Source organism: Nyctereutes procyonoides, unplaced genomic scaffold, assembly GCF_905146905.1.
Source record: "Nyctereutes procyonoides isolate TBG_1078 unplaced genomic scaffold, NYPRO_anot_genome, whole genome shotgun sequence".
NCBI classification, from domain to species: Eukaryota; Metazoa; Chordata; class Mammalia; order Carnivora; family Canidae; genus Nyctereutes; species Nyctereutes procyonoides.
Window position 1 is genome coordinate 22,601,719 of NW_026575024.1, and position 19,524 is coordinate 22,621,242.

At 44.9% G+C, this 19,524-nt stretch overlaps 1 protein-coding gene and 1 long non-coding RNA gene across 2 annotated transcripts in view; one reads left to right on the forward strand and one right to left on the reverse strand.

Annotated features, from left to right (window-relative positions):
- Positions 1-6,735, forward strand: part of LOC129493912 (uncharacterized) — a 51,228-nt gene extending 44,493 nt beyond the window's left edge. The window contains exon 3 of the long non-coding RNA XR_008661227.1: positions 6,527-6,735. This is a non-coding gene — a long non-coding RNA (uncharacterized LOC129493912). The remainder of the gene's footprint in view (positions 1-6,526) is intronic.
- Positions 4,160-19,524, reverse strand: part of DLGAP4 (DLG associated protein 4) — a 194,849-nt gene continuing 179,484 nt past the window's right edge. The window contains 3 exon segments of the mRNA XM_055300568.1: positions 4,160-5,978; positions 6,769-6,924; positions 7,817-7,908. Coding sequence (XP_055156543.1) covers positions 5,760-5,978; positions 6,769-6,924; positions 7,817-7,908 — 467 coding nt within the window. The 3' untranslated portion in view covers positions 4,160-5,759.

The window sequence follows — 19,524 nt, forward strand, 5'->3', positions numbered from 1 at the left end:
CAGAGGGAGAAGCAGGCTCCATGCAGGGAGCCTGACGTGGAACTCAATCCAAGGTCCCCAGGATCAAACCCCGGGCTGCAGGCAGTGCTAAACCGCTGCGCCACCAGGGCTGTCCAAGTTAAGGATTTTTGACGGGAATATCATAGAAATGATGTTGTGCCCTTCTTAATGTATCTGAACAGGAGATGTATGATGTTAATTTTTCCCATCACTGACAATAATAACTTCAGCCCTCAATAAGGTAGTGTCTGCAGGCTTATCCATCAGAAAGTTACAATTTTTCTTTTATTTTAAAGATTTTATTTATTTGAGAGAAATCAAGAATGAGAGAGAGCACAAGCCGGGAGAGGGACAAAGGGAAAGGGAGAAGCAGACTCTCTGTTGAGCAGGGAGCCCACGAGGGGCTCAATCTCAGAACCCTGGGATCATGACCTGAGCCACTCACGTGCCCCCATTTTTTCCTTTTGTAATCAGGATGTTTATGAGTAAGCAATTTGTGGGGTGGCTCCTTTGAAACTGAATATTCTGTTCCTCATCAGACTTTCATGCACGACTTGTAACACCCACTGGTGATTTGGTTGTTGCTGTGATGGTTGCTAAGTGGTGACTTTCTGGCCCTTCACAGTTCCTTTTACTTTTACTAGTTGGTGGACATGTTAATTTTGAGAGCACCTGTTAGACATCAAAGTAGAGATGTGAGTGGGAAGTGTGGAGTTCAAGGAAATTGGGGTTGCAGATTTGGATGGAGTTATCGATCATCTATGGAAGGTCAAAGGCATTCCTTGTTGGTCACACAGGGTATCATCAGGTTTGGGCTCTGGGGACATGTGCCAGAGATTAAACCCTGATGCTGGCTGGTTCACTAGGGTACCATGGCTCCCTGGACACTGAGACTGGGGCCCCTGTATTATGGGAGCTGGGTTCTGTGGGAGGAAATTACCCTGCTCCATTCAAAGCCCTTACCACTTAACCTGGCATTCGAGGCCCTTCTTGAGCAGCAGTAACCTTATACTTTGCCCCTATGCTTGCTGTGCCTTTCTCTGCCACAGCTTGGAGAACTGCTCAGCTTTCAAAGCTGTCTTCTCTGTGCAGTTCTTACTCCTCCTTCCCCCACCAAACTCACTCATTCAGGAAATAATCCTTTTTTTTTAGATTTTATTTTTAAGTAATCTCTATGCCTAATGTGGGGCTCGAACTTACCACCCTGAGATCGAGAGTCACATGCCTGAGCCAGCCAGGAAATAATAGTTTTGAAGCTCTCTTCTGTGCTAGGCATGGAGGCTGGTGAAAAAACTCGAATCCTGCCCTCTGGGAGCCCACCGTCTCCTGGTGGGGACAGATATTCCCATATAATCGCCCATGATCACATCAGTGACAGCAGCAAAGAAAGACAAGTGAGGTGGCTCTCACGCTCCAAGCTAGAGCAGAGGGTTTTGCACCAACCTGGTCTGGCCCAGTACTTTGGGAGGGTTTCCCTGGGAACTGCCAGCTGGCCTGAGGGCTGAGGAAGGAGGACTTATCAGCTGCATTAGTTGGGAGCCATGGCTCCCATGCAAAGGCCTGAGGTGAGGCTGGAGGGCAGAGCCCAGTATGGGATCCCATTGGAGGTGTAGCTGGGCAGGGGGCAGGGGCCTCGCAAGCCAAGGGCAAGAGGTTGCGTTTTCTCCTGCTGGTTCTGGGCAGGCCGCAAAGGCCTCTGAGCAGAGGGTGACTTCTGGAGCAGGTGGAGGCAGGACTTTTGTAATTCCCTCTGGCTGCTGTGGGAGGGACAGTGGGGGCCACACTGATTTTTCAGATCAGCAAGATTCCCAAGCACAGGAGACACAACCTCATTCTCCAGTGGTGGTGGTAGGAACAACTTCTCAGTTGGGCTGCGGATCCTCAGCAGCCTTACCTGTGCTGGCATTCACGTTGTTCCTGGCTGGCAGGCCACTGGTGGCCATAGCTTTGTCCTGCTGTCCTGGCTCTAAGGCCTCTGAGCCCATTGCTGCTCCCAGTTGCAGCCTGGCCTTCTCTCTCAGAGCATGCTCTTAGGCCATGGGGCGAGGGATGCACAAATTTGGGAACTCATGCCCTTGGAGGAACAGGGGTCCAAAAGGGCCTCTTCCTGCTCTAGGAGTGCAGCCTTGAGGGTGGCTCGCAGGGACCCAGAGTTGGCGCAGTGGCTCCCTCTGCTCTTCCCCAGCACCCTGCAACCTGCATCTCTCCCTCCTGACCCTTGCTGTTCCCCAAGGACTGGGCTTTGGAAATGCAGCTTCTCTGGGAAGCTGCTGTTAGTCTGTTCCTACACTGACAAATGCCTGCTTGATAGAAGTACAGGGAATGGGAAATTATCTTACTCATATTTTGGTTCGTACTGCTTAATTGGAATCTAGTTCTGCGAAACATAAATCCAGATCATGCAATAATCTACAAGATGGTTGGGTACTTACAAGATGTAATCCAATTCTGCGAGACTAAAGAGACATAACTGAAAGCAGCGAATGATTCTTAAGTGGATCCTGGGTGGGTACAAAGGAAGAGCCAGAGAGGACATTTTTGGTGGGCACTGGGCACTCACCTGGGTACGGGGAGGTGCTTGTGGACCACTCCTAGTTTAAATTAGAGGGTGACATTGGTATTGTGGTCATGCAGGAGTGTCCTTATTCTCAAGAGTTGCCTCGTGTGTTTGTGGGGGGAAGTATGGTGTATGCAGCTAGCTTTCAGATGCCTCTGGGGGAGGTAGAGAATGTTTATATGTGCCTGTGAGGGTTGATGCCAATATGGAAAAATGTTGATGGTTGGTGATTCTGGGTAAAGGATGTGGTGTTCATCATATTCTTCTCTCAACTTGTGGGGGGTTCCTTCTCTGTGGTGTCAGTAAGGCTGGTCATGGAGGCCCAGATTCTGCACATCAGACGCTTCTCTCCCTCTGTGCTCTGCTGCAGGGAGGGCCAGAGCCCTACCAGAGCCCCTCATCAAGGCCCCTCCCCTGCCATAGCAGGAACACTCAGGCCTTGGGGGGTAAGGGTCCTCTCTCTTTCCCTGCATCAGGAGTAGAGTTGGGCTGCAAGCTGGCTCGTGGCCCTCAAGTCCAGCCTGGCTACCTCCAGCATTCACTAACCTCTGTCTGGCTCGGTGCCCAAGGCAACTTGAAACCTCTTCATTTTCTCTTCTGGTCCTGCCCCCTCCCCCGCCCCCCCAGCCAGGTCTCAGGTAGAGGTAGGTCCAGAAAGGCACCAGCCCCAGGAGGTCAGAGCTGCCTGTGGTCAGCGGGTGCTCAGCCGCCATTAACACGATCCAGAGGGGAGGTTCAGGCTGCTCTGAGCGCAAGTCTGCCCGTAGAACAAAGTCCTGGGAAGGCACTTCTGTGCATCCCCTTAGCCTGAGGTCACTGCATCTTAGCGGGGTGGGGCCAAGGGAGGAGACCAGGTGTCTGAAGCTCAGCTTGGCCCAAGAACTTTCTGAAAGGTCTGTTCGTACCACTGGGCGTTGGTGCTGAACGTCCTTATGTCTAGAACGCACTTTCCCCAGGTTCGCCGTCCCCCAAAGCAGGTTAGTACCCACTGTGCTTCTGGGTTCAATCAGAGTGCTCCTGCCAGACTGCGTTTGACAGTGCTGTCACAGTTTCCTGCAAACTCCTTGCGTTGCATCTTCTTTTCTGCTACCTGTAGTAGTACACTTGAACTCACATAGGCCTTGTTTGGCGTGTCTCTCCTCCACCTGAGTTCTGTGAACAACTGCCAGGCTCTGGCCTGGTGGAGCAGGTGCTTAGGGAGTTTGCTGAGTGCAAGTAAGTGTCAGGGGGAGGCAGCTGCAGGGAGAATGGAGCACCCCATCCTGGGAGCGGTGCAGGCAGAGCCTGGGTCTGGGTTGTGGGCCAGGGCAGCACAGCTTGGCTTCCATACAATTATGAATTAAATGTCTGTTTCTCATGGGAGGCAGGTTAAGGTGGCTGTTACACATTTCTCAGGTCAGGGAGCTGGGGTCTGGGAGGAAATGTCCCTGCCCAGGGGTCACAAGCTGGGTTGTGCCAGAGCTGGAATTAGTTTATATGCAAGTCAGCCTGTCTCCAAAGAGCTGCCACCTGGAGGGGGGTCAGGCTCAGTCTCCCCAGGTGTCCACTCCGCCCACCTCACAGCCTGGCCCATCCCACTGCAAGAACACCATGAGCCCTTGGTACGCGTTACCTCATTTATTCTCACAACATGCCTGTGAGGTAGGGAGGGGCAGGGACTGTCCCCGTTTTACAGAGGAGGAAGTTGAGGCACACAGAGGTCGAGTGACTTGCCCAAGGTCACAGACGGCGGCCAAGCTGGAATGGGGCCCCAGAGCAGGCCCTCTGTTCACCCGGGGCCCCTGCAGCAAGTGGCAGACAGAGGACGTCTCCAGTGCCATCATTGTCTCCACGGCAGAGAGCTACCCTCATGTACTGGGCTTGCTGTGGGCTGGGCCTCCCCCTCCCCCCACTCGTCCCCCACCCTGCAGGCCCGGGCCACTGCAGCTCAGGGCTCATGCCACCCCGGGAGTGAGGGTGGGGGCCGGGGGAGAGAAGGATGATTGGGGTAAAAAAAAAAACACCCCAAGAAACCCAACAGAACAGAAAACTCAGAGGCGGGGCAGATGGGCCCACAGCAAGGGGCAGGTGGGAGACCAAAAAAAGGCCGCTTACACACAAGGTATATATTTTTACACACACTTGTACACACACCTAGATATAGTACATGTAAAAATATATGCTATTCACACACCCGCCTCCTGCCAGGTGCCCCGAGAGCCAGCGGCGGCGCTGGGGGGCATGGGTGAGCAGATGGGCATTTGTTAAATATACACTCTAAGGTCTATGTGCATATGTACACATCCGTACAGACACAGCTGCCTGCCCCTTGGGTGCTATACACAGGTTTGGCCAGGGACAGATGACCCCTGGAAAGTGGGGTCCCTCTCTTGAGTGTCCCCTGCAAGTCACTCTGAGTTGAACATTTTACTGAAGGAAAAGGGGGCTGGAGAGAAGAAAGAGGCGTGAGTCTGGAGTGTGGTCACTGTGGCTTTTATCTCATTGTCCTCCCCCCGCCAAGACTTGCCCCTCCTCCCCTTCTGGGAGAGGCCAGCCCCCCCACCCTGGCCCACCCAGCCCGAGGCTGCAGCTTCTGCTGCGGTGGGGGCGGGGGAGGCCTGTGCAAGCACTTGGGGCAGGGCTGTGTGTCCAGCGCTCTGTCCTCGGGGCTGGTGGTCACACGCGGGGCTGAGGGCCGGCAAGCCGGCCGCTGGATGGTGGCCCCTGTGTGAGCTCTGAGGGGAAAAAAGAAAAGAATGAAAACTGCAAGGTCAGAGCGGGGTAGCGGGAGGAGGAGGAAGGACATGGCAGGGGCCCAAGGCTGTCCTCGGACGGTCCTCGTCTTGTAAACAAGCTAGTGCGAGTTCTCGTCAGATAGAACAAGTAAAAAGACCGCAGTCTGGAGGCTGGGCCGGGAGTTGCTGAGGTCCGTCTACCTAGTCCACCACGGCCAGCGAGAGGGGGGCACAAAGTTTTATCGTTTCGTGTTTTTGTTGACTTTTTTTTTTTTTTTTTGTATGAAGTCTTCATAACCTAAAGCTGGGAGGGACCCAAAAAAGCCAAATTGTGAGCCCTTGGATGCATCAATTGGAAAGTTGGCTCAGGGTCTCTGGACAGAATAACCATCCTAAAGGTTGAGAAAATGGTGTTCCGTTCACATTTAGTTTGTGTGGTGGTTTTTTTTTTTAATGACTTAAAATTGTTTGCTTCCCGCTTCCTGGTCTCAGAGTCGGGTCTGGGCCTCGGGGACATAAATCTCGATGCTGTCCGCACTCTCTGTGGCTGAGTTCTGCCGCACGGAAGCCGCCCGCTTGGCCGCCAGGAGTCTCTTGCGGGCCTCCTGACGCTGCTTGTCGCCGGCGTCGGAGGCCTTGTCGCGGCTCACTGCCGGCTTGGATTTAGCTGGCTTCTTTGGGACCGGAGGGGGTGGTTTCTTCTCTTCCTTTAGTGAGACAGTGAGGAGGGAAGAAAAATAAAATCAAGGTGCACCTTTTGTGTGGCGCTACCACCCGCTGTGTGCTGGCAGCCGGAGCCTCCATCCCAGCCTCCCCACATCGGGCACAAGCAACACACATTTGGAATCAAAAAGCCACAAGAAGCAATGATAGTGGGAATAGCACAAGGCATAGGAGCAAAAAGCAAGCTTAGAATCCAAGAATGTTCTAGCAGGAAGGGATGGACAGAACACCTGTTCCCACCCCTGCTTTGAACCACTGGGAGCCTGAGTCACATGGCTCGAGCTGGGATTTAATAAGTTCAGGGCTTTGGACTCCCAGGCCACATTTCACATGCTGTTCTAGGGGATCAGAACTCACAAGGGCCATAGTCCAGTAACCAATAACCACAGGGACCACTGGGTGCCATGGTTTTACATAAGGGATCCCGCGCCTCATGTTAGAGGCTGGCCCTAGGAGGACTGTTTTTCTGCCTCCAAAGTCCCAACAGCCACATCTGTATAAGTGCTCAGGGCTGTGGGCATGTGTCTCCTAGGAGCCCCACTTCTGGACATGCAGGGCAGGATGGCATGCTTCTGGGGGCAGCGTCGACTGCACAGAGCGAGCAGCATGCTGGACGAGAGCCGAGCGTGGACCCCGCACACTGATGAACGTGAGCCCCCAGCTCAAAGACGACACACGGAGAAGGGAGCCAAGCAGCACTGACCGATGTGGGCAGCGTTAGTGCCGACCAGGAATTTGTCCCTGGACTTCCCCTCCGCACTGCTCCATGCTCACCTTCCTCTTCTCGGGGGTTTCCACCAGCTGCCAGCTGTTGGCCTTGAGGTGGTAGAGTTCATCAAACTTCATGCTGATGTCCTCAATGGACAGCTGTAGCAGGTCCCAGAACCCTGCCAGGTCCTGGGCTGTCGGACGTGGGTTGGCTTCAGGGTTCTGCAGGGGCATACGGGGATCAGTGGGGTGTGCAAGGTGGAGGTTGGTCCTGGGCCCCACCCCCAAGTATGGGCTTGTGGCCCTGCCAGCCCCAGCTGGGGTCTCTGCAGGCCAAGTCTCCCTCCCCCATTCCCAGGACCAGTCTCTCTGTAGTAGGGAATGAAGCCAGGTCCTGGTCACTGCCAGCCCTGATGGTGTAGAACTCTGGGAGAGACACAGTCCCATCCTGAGAACACAGGACCGACCACTGTAGGGCCATGAGGAGGAAGGCCTTCACGTTCCTAATGTATGCTGGGTGGAAAGCTGTTCTCATTTTACAAAAGTTCCTGGCCATGGTCTCCCAGTGAGGCGGGGAGAAGCCAGGATCACTGCCAGGTGGTTATGATTACAGAATCCACAAGGTTTCTGCCCGCCCCCGTCTGTTCTCTGACAACACAGTGCTCATGGTGACTGCCTCGGCTAAGGGCCAAACCCTTGCAGGGCCTGGAGACAAACACTCGCCCTCATCCTCCAGGAGCACACTGTCCCTGGCCAGCCAGAGAAGGGGAGGCCTCCACAGGAACAGCTGCTCTCCTAAGAGGTGAGGCTGAAAGAGTGGGAAACCGGCAAGCCCAGGGGTGGTGAGTCTTCGTTCTCACCTGTGTTCTTGGAGCATGTTTAATATAAATCAGTGCTGATTTTTAAGTTTCACGTGGCTCCTTTCATATAGGCTTCACTTTTCTATCTGAAGACGTACCAGAGATTTGGAAGGACCATTCCTGGCTCTTGTGCTAGGCATGGGCACGCGTCACCAGCACCTTCTCCGTGTTAGGGAGGAGGGCACAGCCAGCTGGGCATCTGGCAGATAGCAAAAGGCTGGAAGCCCCTTGGTGGAGGAAGAAGAATCACTCACCAGGTTTTGCTCACAAAGGCCCCGGAACTGCTGGAATTTCTGGGACATGAGTAGCTGGGCACTGCCCACAGCACTGAGGACTTTTCCTAAGACTGAGAAAGAGAAGGTGAAGAGAGATTGAGTAGAGCATAGGGTTTGCTGCGGTAGAAGGCAGGATCAGGGCCAGGACTTTTATCATCCCCATGCAGCACCTCAGGTGACTTTGGCGAGGGGCATCTGGCCTTCATTTTATGTATACTTTAATCTGCTGTCATGAAAAATGCAAATGATATAAAGTTGAGCCCCATCCCCTATTTCCTAAGGATATTTTATGGCAATAGATTTCAAAATTGAGTTTAAATGAAAAAAATTTCCAGGAAAACATGAATTATCATAAAATCAAGAAGAAACAGAAAATCTTATTAGACCAAAGCTTTTTAAAAAAACTGAAGAGGGCAGCCCGGGTGGCTCAGTGATTTAGTACCGCCTTCAGCCCGGGGCCGAATCCTGGAGTCCCGGGATCAAGTCCCACATCAGGCTCCCTGCATGGAGCCTGCTTCTTCCTCTGCCTCTCTCTCTCTGTGTCTCTCATGAATAAATAAATAAAAAATCTTAAAAATAAATAAATATTTTAAAAAATCTGAATAAGTTAAAAGTTTTCCCAGAAAAAAAGAACCAAGCTAAACTATGTAGTTTTACAGGTGACATTTTGCAAAGCCTTCAAGGAACAGAAAATCCCAGTATTATATATCCAGTCTGTTCCGGAGAGTAAATAAACATAGGAAATGACACCACTAATTTCAGAAGCCCTGAGAACAGATAAGGACCTGCTAAGAATATAAATATAAAAGTCTCATAAAATATAAGCAAATAGAATCAAACAGGAGAGTTAGTCATGAAGTGCTCAGCCCAGGAATATAAGGTTGATCTTTTAGTGTGACTACTGGTTTTAATGTTGTGGCTTAAAGACAGTACTGTTCCTCAACCACTGCAGAATCACTGCAAAGCAAAAGAGAATAAAGAAGAAATCGAAATCCAACTGTCTTCTGATAGAACTCCACAGCACTGGGTGTGAAGGAAGCTGCCTGTAGCCTCACAAGGAGGACTGTAAGGACTGCATGTCTGGATGAACCAGATAACTGGGGAGAAGCCAGTAATCTCTTATTTGAAATAAAAAGGGGGAATGGACTGCAGCAAGAGCTTTCCTAAATCAGGTTCAGCCCCAAGGGACCGGGAGGTCGGGGGCAGCTTTGTATCATAAGCAGCCCTGTCATTGCCAGGGGAGAGGACCAGGCTGTAGAGGGCACCCATCTCTGTGTCTTAGGAACTCCTGCCAGCCTGGGGCACAGGCCTGGCCCCACTCCTACAGTGATCTACTTGATAAGAGCTTGATAAGAGCTCATCAAGGAAGAATTTTGCTTCATTAAGAAAGCAGTAATTAAAAAGGAGCAAAAGAGATTACAGGAACAGCAAATGGCACATGAACATTCACCAGAAAGTTGTTGCTAGAAAAAGATGAAAAACCATGAACTTGTCAACCAGTAGTTCAAGGCAGGAATGGAAGTGCTCTAAAAAGTGATTTAAGGAAATAAAACCAGAGCTCTGGAACTACTGCAAGAGAAAAATCAGGCCATCACAGAAACAAGGGTCACTCTAGAATTAGCACAAAGAATAAAGCTCACTGCCAGCCAGTGAGGACTAGGAGAATAGGAGAGAAAGGCTCCTGGTGCAAAACAATTCAACTGCTTGATAACAAATCAAGACATCGTTTTATTTTTTATTTTTATTTATTTTAAAAGGTTTTATTTATTCACAGGAGACACACACACAGGGAGAGAGAGGCAGAGACACAGGCAGAGTGAGAAACAGGCCCCATGCAGGGAGCCTGACACGGGACACAATCCCGGGTCTCCAGGATCCGGCCCTGGGCTGAAGGTGGCGCTAAATCACTGAGCCACCCGGGCTGCCCAAGACATCTTTTTATTTTTTATTTTTTTTTAAATTTTTATTTATTTATGATAGTCAGAGAGAGAGAGAGAGAGGCAGAGACACAGGCAGAGAGAGAAGCAGGCTCCATGCACTGGGAGCCTGACGTGGGATTCGATCCCGGGTCTCCAGGATCGCGCCCTGGGCCAAAGGCAGGCGCCAAACCGCTGCGCCACCCAGGGATCCCCCAAGACATCTTTTTAAATGGAGAGCTAAGCTGCTGGAAATAAAATGAGCCTCTCCCGATCCCCTTCTCAAGGCAGGCAGTGGAGACATTTGGTCTAGAGTAGAGTAGGAATAAAAGGGAAAGTCTCGTTTGAGACTTCCCAACCATAAGACTGCACTTGGGTACCTCATTTTTAATAAATAAAAGCAGCAACTAAATATAAAATAGAGGAGACTATCAAAGAAGAAAGGGGCTGAGAGACATGAAGAGTAGGCCTCAGTGTATAACCAGTCAACTCTACAGGACGAGAGCAGACAGAATGGAAGAGATCATGATTTAGAACTTTCCAGAAATGGCTGATGACAGCTGACCCTTAGGAAGCCAAATGAATCTCGAGCAAATTCATACAGTAAGACAGAAGACACAGAGAATCTCTTAAAAAACAGCCAAAGGGCATGGAAAAGATTAAAGGCAATCTTTCTGCTAGAGAAATGCATTCAAGAGCAACTTTCTCAACTACAACAACAGAGAGAGATTGAGTTTCTCTGGGTATAGTATCTGTCATTCCAGAATGAGTGTGAATGGGCAAATATAGTCTATTCAGGAGAGTGCAGGGAAAACTGCCTATGTGCAGAAGAATGAAGTTGGACCCTTAAGAATGAATTGAAGAGCCAAAACTATAAACCTCTTAGATAAAAACAGCCAATCTTCACGACTGTGGATTTGGGCAGTAGTTTAAGACACCAAAAGCACAGGCAACAAAAGATAACTTTGGCTTTAGTAAAACGGAAATCTTTTATTATCAAAGGATAGATACTATGAAGGAAGTGGAATGACAATGCACAGAATGGGAAAACTACTTGCAAATTACATATCTAACAAAGGGTTAATATCCAGACATGATAAAGAATTCCTACAACCCAATAACAAAAAGATAATCCAATTTAAAAAAGAGCAATGAGCAGAGCAAACATTTCTCCAAAGATACACAAATGGTCAGTAAGCATCCTCAACATCATTAGCCATTAGGAAACTGTAAATGAAAACCACGAGATACCACTTCACACCCATTTAGGATGGCTGTTATAAAACAACCAAAACACAAAAGTTGGCGAAGATGGAGGGAAATTAGAATCTTTGTGCTTTGCTGATGGGAATGTAAAATGGCACAGCTGCTGTGGTCTGGCGGTTCCGCAAAAAAGTTAAACATCCGGGCCGCCCTGGTGGCTCAGTGGTTTAGCACCACCTTTGGCCCAGGGCCTGATCCTGGAGACCCAGGATCGAGTCCCACATCGGGCTCCCTTCATGGAGCCTGCTTCTCCCTCTGCCTGTGTCTCTGCCTGTGTCTCTGCCTCTCTGTGTCTCTTGTGAATAACTAAATAAAATCTTAAAAAAAAAATTAAACATCCAATTACCATTTAACTAAAAAATTCCACTCCTAGGTATAATACCCCCAAAGAACTGAAAGCAGAGATTAAACAGATTACCTGGATGTCAATATTCATAGTGGCATTATCCACAGTAGTCAAAGGTGGAAGCAACCCAAGTGCTCATCAATAGACGAATGGATAAAATGGTAATATACATATAGTGGAATATTATTCAGCTACAACAAAGGAATGAAGTTCTGATATATATAAACTATCATGTTTAAAAACAAAAATAAGGGGACCCCTGGGTGGCTCAGCGGTTGAGTGCCTGCCTTCAGCCCAGGGCATGATCCTGGAGTCCTGGAATGGAGTCCCACATCAGGCTCCCAGCATGGAGCCTGCTTCTCCCTCTGCCTGTGTCTCTGCCTCTCTCTCTCTGTCTTTCATGAATAAATAAATAAAATAAAAAATGTTCGACAAAGCTTGTCATCAGGGAGATGCAGATCAAAACCACAGTGAGGTGACTGGGACACCTGGGTAGCTCAGGGTTGAGTGTCTGCCCTTGGCTCAGGGCGTGACCCTGGAGTCCCAGGATCGAGTCCCACACTGGGCTCCCCACAGGGAGCCTGCTTCTCCCTCTGCCTGTGTCTCTTGCTTCTCTCTCATGAATAAATAAACCTTTAAAAAAATACAAAGGACAGGCTGAAAAAAATATGAGCTCAGTATCCAATTTAAGACATTAGTGAAGGAACAATAAAATAAACCCAAAGAGAGAAGAAACTTCATAAAGTAATAAACCAACCTATAATAGAAGATTAATAAAATTAACAAGCTCCGGCAGCCCCGGTGGCGCCGCAGTTTAGCGCCACCTGCAGCCCAGGGCGTGATCCTGGAGAGACCCTGGATGAGTCCCAGGTCAGGCTCTCTGCATGGTGCCTCCTTCTCCCTCTGCCTGTGTCTCTGCCTCTCTCTCTCTCTCTCTCTCTCTCTCTCTGTGTGTGTGTCTCTATGAATAAATAAAGTCTTAAAAAATAAATAAAAATTAACAAACTCTGCCAGACTGATCAAAATAAAAAGGAGACAGGTACAAACAAAAAAGGATTACAAGTGGAAGGAGAACCATATGACATAACCATAGTAGAAAAGATACATATTTTTTATGATATTTTATTTTTAAGTAATCTCTACACCCAACATGGGGCTTGTACTCATGACCCCGAGATCAAGAGTCACACACTCCACCAACTGAGCCAGCTAGGTGCCCATGGAAAAGATATTTTTTAAAAGTTCTACGAAAGAGTAAAATAAAAGATAATTTTGTTCTTAAAAAAGCAAATGAGGGATCCCCGGGTGGCGCAGCGGTTTGGCGCCTGCCTTTGGCCCGGGGCGCGATCCTGGGGACCCGGGATCGAATCCCACATCGGGCTCCCGGTGCATGGAGCCTGCTTCTCCCTCTGCCTGTGTCTCTGCCTCTCTCTCTCTCTCTCTGTGACTATCATAAATAAATAAATAAAATAAAAAAAAAATGAAGTTAAAAGCAAATGAGTAGAGGAAACATCTCATTTTACAAGGCTAGATAACTTTGATACTGAAACAGAATAAACATGAGAAGGGTGAATTATCTTCCAACTTTTCATGGACAAAGGCAAAATTATTAAGTCAAATATTATCAAGTCCAGCAATATATACTAATATGATAATGTATCATTATTCATCTGGGTTTATTCTGGTAATACAAGACTGATTCAACATTAGAATTTTCTAATTCTATCCATGAAAAACCAGTTAGTAGCAGACAAACCAAACCCTCCCACTAAGACCAAGTGAAAAAATACAAAAAAACCAAAACAAAACATCAGAAAATCCCAAAGCATTAAAAAATTACCAAAGCAACCTGAATCTGAGAGGCTAAGATCCCAGTGAGAAGGGAAACAATATTCAGGTGAATCTGATACTCTGCATTGCTTGTACCCTATGGTATCTCCCAACTTAGAAGCGGCACAAGGCTGAGAAGCTGAGCAGAACCTGAGCCAGTGTCATGGGGATAAGGAAACCAAATTGAAGTCCAGATAGTGCATTAAGCTAAGCAATGCTTCCAGTAGTCTTATGGAGTGGGAGAGATGAAAATTGGAGTGGGAAAGATGAAAATTGGTCTGCCAAGGAGGAGGGGCTTGGAACATACCACAGGCTATCTCTGGGATTCCCTGGAGAGTGCACAGTAGGAGAATAAACAGAAATAGATTGTCTCAAAACACTCAGCTCTGAAACAGTTCAATCCCATCCTGGATTCAGTTGGTCTGGCCAACTGAACAAAACATATACAGTTTTTGGCACTGAATAAAAATTACCAAGCAGAGCAGAGAAAGGACCAAATGATTGCACAGCAAAAGAGAGAAAACAAAAAAGAAAAAGACTCACATGGGATGCAGGTACTAGAGTTATTGGGCAAGGGTGTTAAATAACCGAATATGTCCAAGGAAATATGTGACAAGATGAATCAAATGGAAACTCTAGAATTAAAAAATATAGTAAATGAAATTAGGACTTCAAAGAGCTGGATTTAATACATTAGTTACAGCTGAACTATGAAATAATCCAGCAGGAAATATCCAGACTAAGGTCCCAGAGGAGGAAAATAAAAGGGAAAATACAGAAAAGAAGATGAAGAAACCTAAAACATGGCAGTCTAACGGATATGTCATGGGCACCCACAGCAGAGAAGAAATAAAATGGAGCAAAAATCTGAGGAAATAACGGCCAGTTTTCTGAAACTGATGGAATTTATGAAAACCCAAGATTCAAGAAACTCTGTGAACATCAAGCTGGACAAATAAAAAGAAAACCACACCGAGGTATCACAGTAAACCTGGTAAAACTACAATACAAGGAGAAAATCCTAAAAGCAGACAGGGGAGAAACCAATGATTCTTCAAAGGAGCAGCAGGAAGACTGACAGATGACTAATAGGCTGGGAATCAGAACATAATCAAAGACAAAGTACTGAAAGAAGATCAATACCAACCCACAATTAGCAGAAATACTATTCAAAATTAGGAAGGGACAAATATGGACATTTTAATACAAGTAACTGCATTAAAAAAATACTGAGCAGAGTTCTTTAGGCTTTGACTTTAGTTCTTTTTAAAAAATATATATATACTTTCTAAAGATTAGAGAAAGTATGTGCAAGTGGGGGGAGGGGCAGAGGGGGAGAGACTCCTTGAGTAGTGGACACTGCTGCAGAGCTCCATCCCAGGACCCTCGACCACAACCTAAGCCAAAATCAAGAGTCGGATGCTGAACCGAGTCACCCAGGTGCGCCCTTTGCTTTAGTACCTTAGGAAGAAAAATCCTAAGTAGAAGCACAAAAATAAAGGAGTGAAGAGTAATAGGAAGGGTTAAAAAAAAAAAAAACACAGTGAATATTCATTGTAATATTGATTGTATAAAACAAGAATAAAGTCTTGCAGCAGTTAGACTATTTATAGAAGTATTAACACTTCACAGCAATAGTATACAAGTCAGGAAGGGACAAAAAGTGTTCTAAGGTCCCTGCATCATCTGTGAAGTGGTTAAGGTACTAATTTAGAGTAGTCTTTACAAAGACAAAGATGCAGGTTGTAATCTTTAGAGTTAACTATAACATTAATAAGCTAACATGAGAAAAGTGGAAATACTTGGTTAGTCCAAAAAGAAGTCAAGAAAGGAGAAAAATCTCTTAATAAAATTTACCACATTATTAGATTAAGAAAGCGAAACCATATGATTATCTAAATAAATTCAGTAAAAAAGTTCCATGAAATTCAATAACTTTCTTAAACCAGAAAAAAAGTATTTACAAAAAACTTATGGCAAACATCGTACTCAAACAAACCTATGGCACAATGTGAAAAAGCAATTCCTGTCTTTTTATTTGTTTTGAATAGGCTCCACATCCAACATGGGGCTTGAACTCAGCATCCTGAGAGAGATCAACAGTTGCATCACATGCTTTACTGACCCAGCCAGGTGCCCCTGAAAAAGCAATTTCTTACAAATAATAAAAATATAACAAAGTTTCTAGATAGAACATCAAGGTCAAAGAGAATAAAGGTCAAAGGGAATTTCATTAGCAATAAACAAAATACATTCACAAAAAATACAGCTGACATCCTGGCAAAGTGAAAATACTAATCTAACAAATCTTATGTAGGAAATACAAAATCTAATTGAGAATACTAAAGAAGGGATCCCTGGGTGGCTCAGTGGTTTGGCACCTGCCTTTGGCCCAGGGCGTGATCCTGGAGACCCGGGATCAAGTCCCACATGAGGCTCCCTGTGTGGAGCCTACTTCTCCCTCTGCCTGTGTCTCTGCCTCTCTCTGTGTCTCTCATGAATAAATAAATAAAACCTTTAAAAAAAAAAAAGAATAGTAAAGAAGACCTAAGTAAATGGAGACACATAATCATGTTCTTGGATAGCAAAGACTTACTTTATAAGGATCTCAATATTATTCCAAATTGATCTACAGATCTAATATAATTCTAATCTAAATATCAACCTGGAATTTTGACAAGCTGATTCTAAAATTTATATGGGAGGGGTGCCTGGGTGGCTCAGTCAGTTAAGCATTTGCCTTTGGCTCAGGTCATGATCCCAGGGTGCTGGGATCGAGTCCTACGCTGGGCTGTCTACTCAGTGAGGAGTCTGCTTCTCCCTCTCCCACTGCTCCTTCCTGCAGCTTGTGCTCACACTCCCCTCTCACTCTGCTAATTAAAAAAAAAAAAATCTAAAAAAAGAAATTTATATGGGAGAGCAGAGAGCCAAGATTAGCCAACACATCTTGAAGAAAGGGGAGCTTGTCCTTATTATCAAGATTCCTTGAACAGTTGTAACAATGAAGAAAGTGTGATTTGTGCTTAGGTATAGACTAATGAACAGAACTGAAAACTTAGAAACAGACCAGCACATATAGGAAACCTGAGATCTGTCAGAATTATACTGTATATTAACAGGATAAGGACAAACATTTTAATATATTATTATTCAATAAGAAAAAGTTTACATAGAGCCTTATCTCACTCCATTGCAGACAAGTCAGTTCTAAGGGATCAAAGACTTAAAGGGGGAAGATGAAAACCATTACAAGAAAACAGTAAAATTATCTTTTTGGGGCACCTGGCTGATTCAGTCAGGATGCATGACGGGGTTGTGAGTTTGAGCCCCAAGTTGGGTGAAGAGATTATCTAAAAATAAAATCTTTAAAATGTATGTGGGTGTATGTATGTATATGTGTGTGTGTGTGTGTATGTATATATATTTTTTAAGTTTATTTATTTAAGCAATCTCTATACCTAATGTGGGGCTCAAACTCATGACCCTGAGATCAAGCGTTGCATGCTCCACTGACTGAACCATCTGGGCACCTCAAGAAAACAGTAAAATAGGGATCCCTGGGTGGCGCAGCGGTTTAGCGCCTGCCTTTGGCCCAGGGCCGATCCTGGAGACCCAGGATCGAATCCCACGTCGGGCTTCTGGTGTATGGAGCCTGCTTCTCCCTCTGCCTGTGTCTCTGCCTCTCTCTCTCACTGTGTGCCTATCATAAAAAAAAAAAGAAAACAGTAAAATACCTTTTTAACTTTTGTAGAAGGATGGCTTTCTTAAGGTACAAAAAAGTACAAATCATAGAAGAGAAAGATTGATAAATTTACATTAAAATTAAGAATATCTACTTACTTAGAAGATACCATAAAAAAGTGAAAAGACCAGTCACAAACTGGAAGAAGATATTTACCATATATAAAACTGACAAAAGTTCCAGAATCCAGATATATCAAGATCACTTATGAGGCAATAAGAAAAAGGCAGACAACTTAATAGAAAAATGGGAAAAAAACATGAACAGGAACTTAGAGGAAGAAACCATGAATGACTAATATGTGAAAAGATGCTCAGTGTCATTAGTAACAATGAAATGCAAATTATAATCACTGTTTCATATTTGTAGACTGAAAATAAACTAATGTACTATGTGTAAGTAAAGATGTAGAACACTGCTGAAGAAATAATAAATTGGTGTAATCACATTGGAAAACAATTTGTAAATTGTTTCCATACCCTATGAACCAAGCATTTCCACACCCAGTATATATCTTTAAGCACTCTTGTATATATGTACACCAGGAGACATGGTCAAAAATGTTCATAATAATCCACAGCCTAAAAAAAAAAAAAAAAAATAGGGCAGCCCCGGTGGTGCAGCGGTTTAGCGCCGCCTGCAGCCCAGGGCGTGATCCTGGAGACCCTGGATCGAGTCCCACGTTGGGCTCTCTGCATGGAGCCTGCTTCTCCCTCTGCCTGTGTCTCTGCCTCTCTCTCTCTCTAAGAATAAATAAATAAAATCTTAAAAAAATAATAATAATCCACAGCTTACTTCATACTTACAGTGTAAGACTAAATAGTTTCACTCTAAGATCAGGAATGAGACAAAAGCAAGGGTGCCTCATTTTTGCCACTTCTATTCAACATTATACTGAATTCAGGGCCATTAGGCAAAAAACAAAAATAAATCTAGATTGTAAACAATCTCTATTTTCAGATGAAATTATCATTATATAAGAAGTCCTAAGGAATCCCTCCCTCTAAAATTTAGCCATATTGTAGCATATAATATCAACATATAAAAATATATTTCTATACACTAACAATAAACAATCTGAAAATGAGGTTAAGAAAATCGTTCCATTTACAACAGCATCAAGAATAATAAAATACTTAGGAATAAATTTAACAAAAGATATAAAGTATTTGTATACTGAGAACTATAAACTACTATGGAAAGTTTTAAAAGCCTCAGTAAATAGAAAGATATTCCATGTTAATGGATTGGAAGACTTTTTTTTATAGTAAGATGGCATTACTCCCCAAATCAAATTACAGATTTAACATGATTCCTATCAAAATAAAATCCCACCTGCTTTTTTTTTCCCCCAGAAATTGACAATGTGATCCTAAACCTCATGGAAATATAAGATCAAAGTACATACTTTAGAACTTCTTTAGTGAGAACCTGAGAGCCAGCCATAAACTTATTTTATTGGTATTTTTATTTAAAGAACAAAGTTGGAAGACTCACACTTCCCAATTTCAAAACTTACTTCAAAGTTATAGTAATAATTATGACTGTGTGGTACTGGTTTAAGTATACACACGTGTATCAGTGTGAAGGAATAGAATTGAGAGTTTGGAAATGAATTCTTACATTTATGGTCAATTGATTTTTGACAACAGTCAAAATCTTGACAACAGTCAAGAACCATTTAATGGGGAAGGAACAGTCTCTGTAACAAATGATACGGGGACAACTGGATATCCAAATATAAAAGATATAAAAGTAGACCCACATACCTCACACCATATATAAAAATTAACTCACAGACATAAATGTAACGGCTAAATTTATAAAGCTCTTAGAAGCAAATAGAAGTAAATCTTCAAGACCCTGGATTAGGCAATAGTTTCTTAGACCTGACACCAAAATTACAAGCAACCGAAGAAAAAAATAGTTGGATTTCACTAAAATTAAACTTTCATGTTTCAAAGAATACCTAATAGCCAAAAGTTGAGAAAAGTGACAAATGGATAAGGAAAATACAGTATATCCATACAATGGAATTTTATTCAGCAATTAGAAGGAATGAAATGCTAATTTATATTACAACATGGATAAACCTCAAAAATATGCAAAATAAGAGAAGCCAAACACAAAAGACCACATATATTGTGTGATTCCATTTATATAAATGTCTAGAATAGGAAAATCCATAAAGAAAGCAGATTAGTAGTAGGGAGGGGGAGAGAGAAGTAGGGAATGATGACTCCATGGGTACAAGTTTTTCTTTCGGTGTGATGAATATATTCTAAAATTAGGTAGTGATGATGGTTGCACAACTCTCTGAATAGGCTAAAAACTACTGAATTGTATACTTTAAAGGGGCGGTGAATTTTATGGTATATAAACTATATCACAATTCTATTAAAAATGAATTGTTCACAACTGAAACTGGAAACCATTTAAACGCTCACCAGTGGAGTAGAGAAGCAACAGTATATTCATACAGTGGAATGCTATTTATCAATGAAAAGAATGAACTATAGGTACAGGTATTAAAATGGGTGAAGCTCAAACACAAGGTTAAATTAAAAGACAAGCCTTCGGGCGCCTGGGT